At 40.5% G+C, this 11,986-nt stretch overlaps 1 protein-coding gene across 1 annotated transcript; it reads right to left on the bottom strand.

The window, feature by feature from the left end:
• Positions 1-1,995: 1,995 nt before the first annotated feature.
• TERF2IP (TERF2 interacting protein) lies at positions 1,996-11,982 on the bottom strand. The gene is made up of 3 exons (XM_077133087.1): positions 11,180-11,982; positions 4,570-4,694; positions 1,996-3,247 (listed from the first exon to the last, which is right to left on the bottom strand). The coding sequence occupies exons 1-3, from the start codon at positions 11,844-11,846 to the stop codon at positions 2,855-2,857; spliced, it is 1,185 nt and encodes a 394-aa protein (XP_076989202.1). The 5' UTR covers positions 11,847-11,982; the 3' UTR covers positions 1,996-2,854.
• Positions 11,983-11,986: the final 4 nt, after the last annotated feature.

Genomic DNA, 11,986 nt, shown 5'->3' with positions numbered 1-11,986 from the left:
CTCTAACCTGAGGTTTAAACTGCTAATTCTGGTCCCAGCCCTAAACCATCTGTGGGCACCCAATTCTGACACCTCCAGGCCCACCACCTTCCACCCCACTTGCAAAGGTTCCCCATGACTAAAGCCACTGCTGCTGGGATCAGTTTTTCCAAAGGTCACACTGAGGACCAGGTCTCTCCACAGCTTTGCAGATCAGCTGACGCTTGAGTGCCCATCCACTCCCTGGGGACCTCTTCCACCCTCTGCTCCAATCCCAGCACCCCACTCCTTGTGCCAACCCAGGCCCCAACTTCTGCAGAATGCTGGCTAAGACTGAAGCCAAAGCAGAGGCTACCAGAACTACCATGATTGACTGCTAGAGACTGGAGTCTAATCACCAGGCCAATTGCAAGTGTGAGCCCTGGGGTTGAGGGGCAGAACCATTTTCTGCAACACAAAGGCTGGAGTTTGCAAAGCTGAGCTGTCAGAGACCGACAGCATACTTAGGCAGTGGCTGCTGGCAACAATGGGCTATAGACACCTTGGACAACAGGAAACATAAGCAGCATATTACTGAGCAGAAACCTGTCTCTAAGAACCATGCAGACAGCCAAGAAATTTTAACAAATAATTTCTGTAAACCAAATTTAAATTTTGCTTACCATTCCAAAGAAGTGCACCTTCATGTGACCTGGAATGAGCACTTTTAAGTTTAGATCCCATTCTCCAACAGGCTTTCACTATTCTCCAGTCTCAGGTACACACCCTGGTTGACTTTGGCTGTACCTCTGCCTCAGGCTCCCATCTTTCCCACATTGTTTGTCCTTTAAGTGACCTGACAAGCCAGTTGCAATGCTAAGGCTTTATCACTGCAGATGAGGAAGGCAAGTAGCAGTTAACTTGGGATACTCTTCAAGAAACTCATATGAACATTTGTATTAATGTATGTTTATTCTTGCTTTAATTTTATATTCTCTTGGGAAAGAAATGCCACATTCCCGTGGGATAGAATTTAAATAGTATATCTGTGAGGGTCAGTGATCAGGGGTCTGTGGGATCAGAGATGGGTAGTCTGTAAGCTGGTGGTCTAGGGTATCTGATAGAATTCTGAAGCTCAGCCATGGGGACAACAGTGTCAGAGATATGAGGTTTATTAGATAAGTAATGGAGGTCTGTGGGTCCATGAGAAAAACAACAAATTTGTCTTTTGAGAGTCCGAATATAGTGAATCAGCCCCTTTTGCATATAACTAGCCAAATTTGAGTGCAATAAATGATTCCAGATGTACTATCAGAGAAGTGAGAATTTCAGAAAAAAGAAGGAAGCCAGTGCAGGGTGTATTCATGGGCAGAATATCACTGTGAGCATCTTGCCAAAGCCTCAGACCACTGGCATGAAAATCATCACCTCATTCAAGGAACGAAGAAGCTAGGTAGGCATCCTCTAATTTCCATTTGCCATTACTGAATTACCCCCAGGGGTGTTTACTCTCTAGCATTGCAAGCAGAGAATTGACCTCAAATAGGTGTTTGCAGTAGGACTCCCTCCCATTGGAGACATGCTGGAATGGTGAACACCCAGCATATGTGGGTGGAACACTGAAACTTTCTGCTACATACCTCCTGGCTCCTGATTAGCTTCTCTCCCCTTTGGCTCCCTCAGCAGATCACCTTATTTTGCCATTTATCACAGCCCTTGACCCAGATTTTGCTCCATCCAAATGAACTAGCATTTTTCTACTGATCTCTAAGATCTAAAATGGAGACATTTTGTCCGTTCTAATTAACAACAATCAAAAATGTTAGCTCTGTTTTGGTAATGGATGGTGGTGATGGTAGCACAATATTGTGAATATAATCATTGAATTGTATACATGAAAGTAGTTAAGCTGGGAAATTTTATGTTATATATATGGTACCACAATAAAAAACAATTTTTAAGTGTTAGTTCCCTTGTTTTTATACTCAAAAGGTTTTAAGTACAAAATAAAATAATAAAAATAAAACACTCATTGGAGACTCAAATACAAAGTTACTTTATTTTCAATGATGAAAGCAATAGGACAAATGGAATCAACCACTAATAATTTTTAAATCTTTAACACAATCCTTATACAAAATCATCCTCAATAAATAAGAACACATTACTATCAACAGAGTTAAGAGTGTTCTTGAGACTCTCTAGGATTTTGTAGGGTTTTATACAAAATTGGTCAGTAGGTAAAGAAACACATGCTAGACATTTGACTGACAAGATAAGGGCTTAGAGAAAAGAACAGCCAAGAAACAGGATCTCCAAATATAAAGTTAGAAAAGAGATTATGGGATTTTCAAAACAATCCAGAAATCAGAGCTCAGTGGGAAATGTGCTAGGAAATGCAAGGGTTTGGAACAATCCAAGTTCAATGCCTTGTAAATAATAAATCTTTCTATATTTTTGGATTCTCGATTTGGAATCTACTACAATCTAGAGGAGCTTCTGCCAATGGACAGGCGATTCTGATTCATGCTGCCAGAAAAGGCTAAGCCAAATTTTCCTCCTTTGATTCTGTCACTAGTTCCTATCATCAATACAGCAAGGGCTCCATTCCAGCAAAAGATTACTACTAAGTAGACCAACCTCCCTCTGGTATAGATTTTCCTTTCATAAACCTACTGACATTTGGCAGGGATAGCTTTAAATATATCCAATTTCTTAGATTTTTATCCTCATACACAACTCTGCTTGTCGACAAAACCTGTGACTTGCAGAGCAACGGCTATATGAATCAAAAGGCAGATAGATGTCAGTTCTAATGTAAGAGATCCCCAAAGTTCAGAAGTCACAAATCTTTTTTTCTGCTTCATCTGCCACACTTTTCTTACCATCTCGCCAATTACTTCTTTCTGAATTCAATCCTCCTAGCTACATTCTGAGCACCAAATTTTCTAATCAGTGCATCTCGGGAATGTTCATCATCTTTTTGCAAATCTATGTCATCTTGTCGGGACCAAATGGGGTATCCATCAGCCCTCTGACCGGATGCTAAAAAGGAGGAAGTAGCCTCCAACTCACCACTATTTTTCAGGAAGGCCTGTGTAACTGTTGAGAGATCCAGGTTAAACTTTTCCATTAACTGCCGGATCATTTTAATGGCAGCCCCCACCTCTGGTGGGGAAGCTTTTTCTTCTTCTTCTTCTTCAGGCTGTGTTTCTGAGTCCTCCTCAGGCGTGGATGGATTATCATCACACATTGTTATATGTATCTCAAAATCAGGGCTCTCATCCACCTAGACAAAGTAATGAATAATACTAGTTCCCAAACACCAAGTCATAAACTTGCAAGATCTGCTCTCTCGCAACCTACCACTCCCTTGCCCTTTTTACTCCAATCACACTGAACTTCCTTCAATTCTCCAATATGTTATGTTCCTTCTTATACGTATCTGTGTTTGGATGCCTTCATGGGTGTATAGGTGTATGAATGGGAGGGTGTAAATGTGTGTGTAGGTGTATATGTGTAAGTGCATATGTATGCATGTGCATATATATTCACATATCCATATTCACACATAAAATTGGTTATACATGAGAAACTTCACTGAATATGAAAGAATATATACTACATACACACACACACACGTGTGTACATGTGAGCATTAGATTATTTTTTAATTCTTTGACTTCACTCCCAGATTATAAACTCCATAGGCAGGAAAGTTATGCCATTTTGCTCATCACAAGATCCCCAGTGCCTACCAACGCCTGAATATAGTAAGTACTCAAAAAAATTAATATATTAGGACCTCCAATCTATACTACATTTAGGTACATTATATGAGAAAAGACCTATGGAGGCCATATGTGAGGGCTGTTGAGAGTGTTTGACAATTTATGGAAAACAAACTAAATATCAAATAAAACAAAAGACAACAAATCTCAAAACTCTGCCAATTCCTAGGCATTCCTTCACTCACCAATTACAGAAACTTTAAATAACCTGTTTTAGCCTAAGCCTAACTACTTTTCTATTTACCAGGTCCTTTGTCTTAAGAGAGTAAATGTACACATAATTTGGATTTTCTATAATTATTCATCATCATTCTATGACTCCTGCCTTTTTCCATAGCTATTATTATATATGAAATAAGATTTCAACAGAGTATAAGAAGTTAGACTGAAAATATTATTATATTCCAGAAAAGCTCTAAGTACACAAAAAGTTACACTTGCTTGATAAATTATTATAAACTTTTAAAACATTACATTTATGTTCCTGAGAATGATTAAAAAAAAAAACATTTTTAAAAGATAAATCCATAGTCCTAACTCTGAAAAATTTATCCTGGGATCAAAGTACTCAAAGTGAGGTACTTCATACTGTTTAAATGGAAGTATCTCTATTCTCCCCAATTTTTCTCCCTATCCTCCCTTAAATTTTCCTTCCAAAAATTAGGTCTTAGGGTCTGTATCAGTCCCACTCTCCATTTTCCTCTTTCACCTTGAACTTCTTTCTTAACATTCTCAGCCTCAGGTAGATGGAAAGGGTAGATGAGATGATTACTTTCAAAGGAGAAGAATGGAGGTAGGGAAAAAAATTATTATAACATACCGCCACCTCTTCAAACTCCCGAGTAGCTTTTATAAGGATCTTTTTTACTGTCTCTTCATTCTCCTGGATTTCTTTTCTTTCAGATTCTTCTTCAGGCAAGTCTGGAGTTCTCTTATTCTGTGGTTCTATTTTAAAGTAGAATAGCACAGATTAGCGTTAGCCTCTTTTGCATAAACCAAAAACATGGGTTTGGGCCAAGAGACCTACACATTTTTTTTTTCCTAATAGAAGATAACTGTTTTGGTTTATAAGAAAAGCATAAGATATGCATGTTCAATAATTTCTACTTTTACTTCTGAAAAACTGCACTATCCAAATAGTGATATTCCTAAACTCTGATATATAAAATAACAATAATCTCAATTTTTTCTCTGTGTTTAGAGAGTTTGTAAATTAACTTAATGTCATAAGCTGGGTTCTCTGGGAAGGAGACTGTATGAAAGAAATGAATACACAGTTGTTTATTAGGAAGTGCTCTTGGGAAAACACCTGTGGAAGGAAAAGGAAGTAAGAAAGAGTGGGCAGAGAGAGAAGCTTAGCTATCAAAGTCACAACAAGGCCTCAGTCAAAACCATGGGGGCTGTGGAGCTGGGAAGGCCCTTCAGAGTTGTCCATATCGGGGTTGAGGGAACTGAGCGCCTGCAGTCTGGGGCTATGATCGCTGTCTCGGCTTCACACCAGAGGGAGGATTTAGCTGGAGTAGCAGAGCCACTTACACAAAGGCAGCTTTAAGGATTCCTAGAGACAGCAGGATTCTGTAGAATTTGGATACCTAATTTTGGACTTATAGCAAGACCCTTATATAAAGCCTTAACGAGATCTGAGCAAGTGCCTCTAAATCGGATGGCTGAACCTATGAATGCCTGCCAGAAAATATAAAGAGAACTTTTAATAGCCCCGGCCCTATGGCCACCCAGCCCCAAGAAAACACTTTGACCATTTCATACATGAAAGACAAGGGATTGGATTAGGAGTGCTTATTCAAAATTTAGGAAATGCCAGACTATCTGTGGCTTATTTTTCTAAATAGTTAGATAATACTACCCAAGGACAGCTGGTATGCTTATGGGCTATAGCAGTCACCTATGACATTCTCCAAGAAGCTGAAAAATTTACTTTAGGATAATACACCACCATGCAAATGCCACACTATGTGCTGCTCTTGTTAGAACAGAAAGGCAATGGCTATTGGCTGTAAAGTCAGGTAAATATTAAGCTATTCTACTAGATAATCCTAACGTCACTCTAAAAGTTTCTTCTTGTTTAAACCTGGCTACCTTTCTAGGTGGGGAAGGGGAACCTGGGCATGACCGTATACAAATAATTGATGAAGTCTATTCCAGCCACCCAGATTTGGTTGATCAACTTTTACAACATCCAGACATTGAAATGTACACTGATAGGAGCAGCTTCATGGAAAGAGGATCTTGAAAAGCTGGTTATGCAGTTAACACTACAAACAGTACTGGAGAGTGGTATGTCCACACAACAGGCAGAACTTACTGCACTCACCAGAGCTATACATCTGGGAAAGGGACAGTGGGTAAACATATATACAGACTCTTAAGTATGTTGTTAATATAGTTCATGCCCATGGAGCCATTTGGAAAGAAAGAAAACCATTCACATCTGGCAAAAAAAGGAATTAAACATACAGGCATGATCTTAGCATTATTAGAAGCAGTAGTGCTGCCTAAAGAAGTTGCTACAGTCATTAGAAAGGAGAAATGGACTACTTAAAAGGCAATCAAATAGCAGATCTAGAAGCAAGAGCAGCAGCCAAACTAAAACCTCCATCCTCATCACTGGTACTTTCTCTGATACCAGATAGAAAACTAAAAAATTTTCTTCTCAGTATTCAGCACACAATTTGTTGACAACCAAAGAATGGTGCTTTGACTTAAAAGAAATAGATGCTACTTCTCAATCAAACATTCCACACAAGAGAACAGAGAAAGGATGGATTTATAATGAAGATGGAATAATTCTTATTCCTGAACACTTAATGAAAAGAGTTCTTACTTATTTACATCAAAGCACTCATTATGGAAGAGATGCCATGGGTCAATGGTTGAAAAATTATATCATGGGACCTAAGATGCAAAGAACCATTCAGAAAATAACACAAAACTGTTTAACTTGTGCTAGAAACAACCCCAAATCTGGGCATCTACCCCCTATAAAAAGAGTGCAAGCCAAGGGCACAACTCCAAGTGAGGACTGGCAAATAGATTTTAGTGCTATGCAAAGGACATGTGGAAATTACAAGTACCTTCTTGTTTTTGCAGATACATTTACAGATGGGTAGAGACCCTTCCATGCAGGACAGGAGCTTCAGAAGTAACTAAGGCAGTCCTGAAGGAAATAATTCCATGATTTGGAGTCTCATTTTCAATACAAAGTGATAATGGGGGATCTTTTATGTCAAAAAATTTCACAGGTGATGTCAGGAGCTCTGAACCTACACTGGAAATTACATGTGTTTTGGAGACCACAATCTACTGGGAAAACAGAAAAGATGAATTATACCCTGAAGAAGATGGTGGAGAAACTTTGCCAAGAAACTAATCTCTCAGGAGGCAAAACTCCCTCCCAGGACAAATATTGAAAAACAGACAGCTGAGAATCCTGAAGAAGAGGAAACTGACAAATTTCCAGGAGGCAGATATCAATGCAAACCCCTGGAACATTTAAAATCTATCCTCAGGAAAACAGACAAGAAATAAATACTAGAGCATTTATTTTTTCTAAGTACCATTAAGTATATACAAAATTTTATAAATGTGTACACTGCCCAAAGCATAAAACATCTTCATTTGCTGCCAAACAGATTACTATATAAAATTATATTAGACTCCTCTCAATATGTATTTTTGGCATATCCCTGTTTTGTATTGATGCTGTAGTATAACCCAAGGAGCTGATATATTATCAAGCACTAATGTTTTCTTACAATGGGCACACTTCTATGCAATTTCTACAAATCAATCTGATTGCTAGGTTTGTGGCCAATTACCTATGTTCAGTGTTTCCAGGCTACGCTGGTGGATATCACCCCAGACAGCTCCAGGGAGACCACAACCTACTGGCTGAACTCCAGGGAGATCACAATCTCCAGGTAACTGACTGGAAATAAGTAAGAAAATTAATTAAAAGGATGTGAGAACCAAGAGAGATTCTTGACACTATAAATTTAACTAATGCAAATCCAAAAAGATGGTTAGCTAATTTAGAAACCACAGGACATCGAATTTATTTTTATAACAGTGGAAGGGGTTATTCAACATGCAAAATGTGTAGATGATAAAGCTGAACATTTACCTATGAGAGAAAAAGAGGGGCATTGACAACTTCGGGACAGCATGGTGCAGCTGACATCTGGGTATGGGAGATTAAGCCAGACAGCCGTTCTCTGTCGGGAACAAAGGCACTGCTAATAACAGCATAATCCTTCTGATGACCACCTCTAGAACAGTATCTCCAAACCATAATATGACAGAAAAATGACTGGTTTGGGACAGACTGGGTTAATAGCCTAACATTTGCTGAGAAGCTCCAAATCGAACTCAATGAATATGCCACACCAACCTTTGGTCTGGTTACCTCCAGGTTGGATAGGCAGGCGCACATTAGGATACTCTATCCTCAGATAGATACTGTTTGCCATTATTAAAAGCTCGATGGACCCAGTCAGTATTTCATTGGTACAATCATCTAGCTGCTATATTTTTGCCTTCATTAGGGATAAAATGTTATATTTAGGAGAGAGGCACTGTACAACTTCATACAAGCCTTAAATGATAGCCTCAATGGCATATCTCTTTTAAATACTAAAGTGAAAAGTAGTAGTACAAAATTAAATGACTACAGATGTCTCAACAGCTTCTCAGGGAGGAAGATGTGCTATAATAAAACTGAATATTATATCTCTATACCTGATGAATCTGATAATGTAACTAAAGTGTTAGAATATATGAAAAATCAAATTACTGCCAAAGACACTAGTTCCACCTCCTCTGGCATATTTGATAGCTGGCTTCCTACAGGAATAGGATCCTGCTTTTGTTCAGTATTACAAGCAAGACTAGTAATATTACTACTAATAACTGCAGGCATATTCATCTTTAAAACATGTCTCTTGTCTCTTATCCCAGCCTATCCATAACCAAAATATGGAAGAAGCCTTACTACTCCAGCAAAAACCTGAAGTTTAAAAATATATACAACTACAACCTAAGAATTCTACTCCCCAAATCCTTAAGGCCGACACCCTTTTGTCAGCCAGAAGTAGCCAGAGCAGTCGTCGCCCAGATACCCCTCAAGACTGGGGAATGGTCAAACAACAGGGAGGAGTTGTAAACAAGAAATTAGCACTTAAGGGATGATTTTGATTACTGAATTATATAAATATTCCTTTTTGCTTTCTAGTATACTGGAATAGACAGAGGGGAATACCTGAAACCCCTAGACTATAATTCAGCTGCACTGATATCTGAAATTATTGTAAAAGCCCTAATTTTGTGACTTTGTGATTGTAAGAGCTGTTACTTCCTTAAAGTGATCATTTTATTGTAGGGCTTCGTTCCTAATGCTAACGAAGAATTTGAAGTCAGTCACTATTTCCAGCCCCTTACATCTGTAAATTGTATCAGCTAGTCTCTGCTATTGAAAAAATAACTGTCTCCATTCCTTCTGGCTTACACCTTTAGTATTGAAATAACTCTGCTTTCCCTCCTTTCCATCGGTGCTTATGTTTTCCTATTGAAATAACAGTCTCCTTTTCTGGTTAGAACTTGCTATTTGAAATTGTAATGACTTCATCTCCCCTTACTAAAATTCATAAAAACCTTGAACACCCTAAACTTGGGGACAGAGATCTTAAGCCGATGGCCCATCTGTTCCCGTTACCTGGCTAGTGATAAAACTTTTTCTCTTTGAAGCCGTGGTGTCTCAGGAATTGGTCATTTGAGTGTATTGGGCAAAAGAATCTATGGCCTTTGTCCCCTAACATTTGGACATTAAAGAAACTAACACTCTCGCAATGTGTTGGGAATATTTTTCCAGTTTACCTTCAGACCGTATTTATCATAAGACGTTGCTTTAATTTTTATACATTCAAATATATGAAACTTTTTTATAGTCTTCTTGGTGTCATGATTATCATTTTAAAAATATATTCATCCTATTAAATATGTAAGGTCTTACCTACTACATGGGTTTGATTACAGAAACTAATAAAGTATTCTCTAAATAATGAATATATATATATTCATCTATATTTTCTCTTAAGTCATTTTTGGATTTCAATTTTTACATTAAAATATTTGATCTAAACATTTATTTTGATGAGTTGGATGAATCCAACTTAACTTTGCTCCAAACGGCTTGCTAGGAGTCCCAGTATCACTGACTTAAAATCAAGGCCTACAGAAATTACTTTAGCCATACAAATAGCCCTGACCTCATCTGGTATTTTCTCTCTTGCTTACTCCATTCCAGCAACTCCCCTCTATGTTGCTCCAAGAACACACCAGCCACAACTCCCACCTCAGGCCTTTGCACTTGCTGGTTCCTCCATCTGGAACACTCTTTCCCAGGTATCTATCTGACTTGCTCTTTCACTTCCTTTGGTCTCTACTCAAGATGCCCTTCTCCTATTATCATATAGAAAACAACCCCCTCCATAGCCCTACCCTGCTTCAGTTTTCTCTTTATCACTTAACCATCACCCAGCTAGGACATTAAGCTCCATGACTGTAGAGACTGTCTTTCATTAACTGTTATATCCCAGGAGGACAACAGTGTCTGGTACTCAGATATCTGTTGAATGAATGAATATGAAATGCCACTTTTCCCAAAAACAAAACTCCCTCTAAACATACTAAATAGAAGAAATAAATTTTACCTCCCCAGACTTCAATGTTACATAAAATACGCACATAGACAAAGAATAGGGAGAAAAGTACATGATCCTTTCAACAAAAATTTTAAGCTGTCAACATTAGCTTTATCAAAAGTGATACACTTTAACAGCTTTGCATTGTGTCCCAACCACGCCCGATTCCCAATTTCCAATTCAACCGCCTTAATAATACTTCGCCTTCTAAAAAAGACCAAAAAAGGACCCTACAACTTTTTTATATGAATACGCATTCAGTTCACTCAAAGCATGAAAATAAACTGGCCTGGTATACTCTCCTTTAAAACGGCTTATATTTAATCTACTTCAAGGAGAAATCTTTCTTTTTTTTAAGACTCTGAAACATCTCTGAAAAGCTACACAGAAGTCGGTTATTCAGTTGCCTCTGAGGAAGGAAAATGGGTAGCTGGTGGGTAGTAAAGACAGGAGAATTTTATACTCGTTTTGTAACGTCAAATTCGAACTATGCGGTGTTTAGTCACTAAAAAAGTAACTTACACATTCAAAGTGAGAGCGAAAAGAAAATGGTGCGATTTTACCCGGGTGCCAAAGTCGGGGGGTAGTGAGGCGAGGGTTGCCAGGAAAGATGTCAAAATGGACACCTAACGGAAGAAAAGGGCATTCCACACCATTGGGGCTAGGAACCCAGGGGTGGGGACAGGCCCAAAGGCTGGCAGGGGCAGGCCTCACCCCCGCTATCGGCGGCCTCAGGGTCCTGCTCCGCCTTCCGCTTGAGCTTTTGGGAGGAGGGGCTCACAGGGACGTCCCCCAGCAGGTACTTTTGCTCCTGGCCCCGCAGATGCTTCAGATAGCGGTCCTTCACGGCCTGCCACGAGTGCTGGGTGAGCGAGCTTTTCTCCATCGCCTTCCACAGGGCGTTGCCGGTGACGGAGTTGGGCGAGCGGGCATTTTCCTTCACGTAGGTCAGGATGGCCACGTCGTCCGCCTGCGTGAAGGCCATCCGCCCCGTGAGCGGCACCGGCTCCCCGGCGACGGCGCCCTCGGCCGGGGTCCCGGCCTTTGTCTCTGGGGCCTGGTTGGCTCCAGCCGGGCCCAGCCGATAGGCCTCCAGCTCGAGCTTCTCGTTGCGCTCCACGCAGTCCAGGATGTACTGCGTGGAGATGAACTCGCCTGAGGCCTCGGCCAGCGCCTCCCCGGGCTGGGCCAGCAGCACGGCCCCGGGCTCCTGCACCCGGCACAGGGTGCCGCCGCCGTGCAGGATAAGCGTCGACAGCCGGCGCTTCGCCGGGCTGGGCCGCACGTAGAAGGATATGGAGCTGCCATCCTCCCGGAGGAATAGAGTCGAAGAATGGGTGGGCCCGTTGGGATCTTTGCCCAAATCCATCGCCTCCGCCATAGGTGCCGTCTGCTAATTACCACCTAGCTCGCAGGAGCGTCAACACCACCACCACATCCAAGAAGGCCAGAGCCGCGCCGGCGCAGTAGCAGCAGCGGCAGAGACGAGCGAAGAACTTCCGCCCCACCTCCCCCGGAAGC

The sequence above is a fragment of the Tamandua tetradactyla genome, chromosome 16 (assembly GCF_023851605.1).
Source record: "Tamandua tetradactyla isolate mTamTet1 chromosome 16, mTamTet1.pri, whole genome shotgun sequence".
Taxonomy (NCBI): Eukaryota; Metazoa; Chordata; class Mammalia; order Pilosa; family Myrmecophagidae; genus Tamandua; species Tamandua tetradactyla.
Note: the sequence above shows the minus strand (reverse complement) of the source record. Positions and strands in the feature narration are given on the sequence as shown.

Coding starts and splice junctions, on each gene's coding strand:
- TERF2IP (XM_077133087.1), bottom strand. CDS start 11,846: ATGGCGGAGGCGATGGATTTGGGCAAAGATCCCAACGGGCCCACCCAT. Junction 4,695..11,179: donor TGAGGCCGCCGATAGCGGGG/GTGAGGCCTGCC, acceptor ACTTTAAAATAG/AACCACAGAATAAGAGAACT. Junction 3,248..4,569: donor GGGAGTTTGAAGAGGTGGCG/GTATGTTATAAT, acceptor TACTTTGTCTAG/GTGGATGAGAGCCCTGATTT.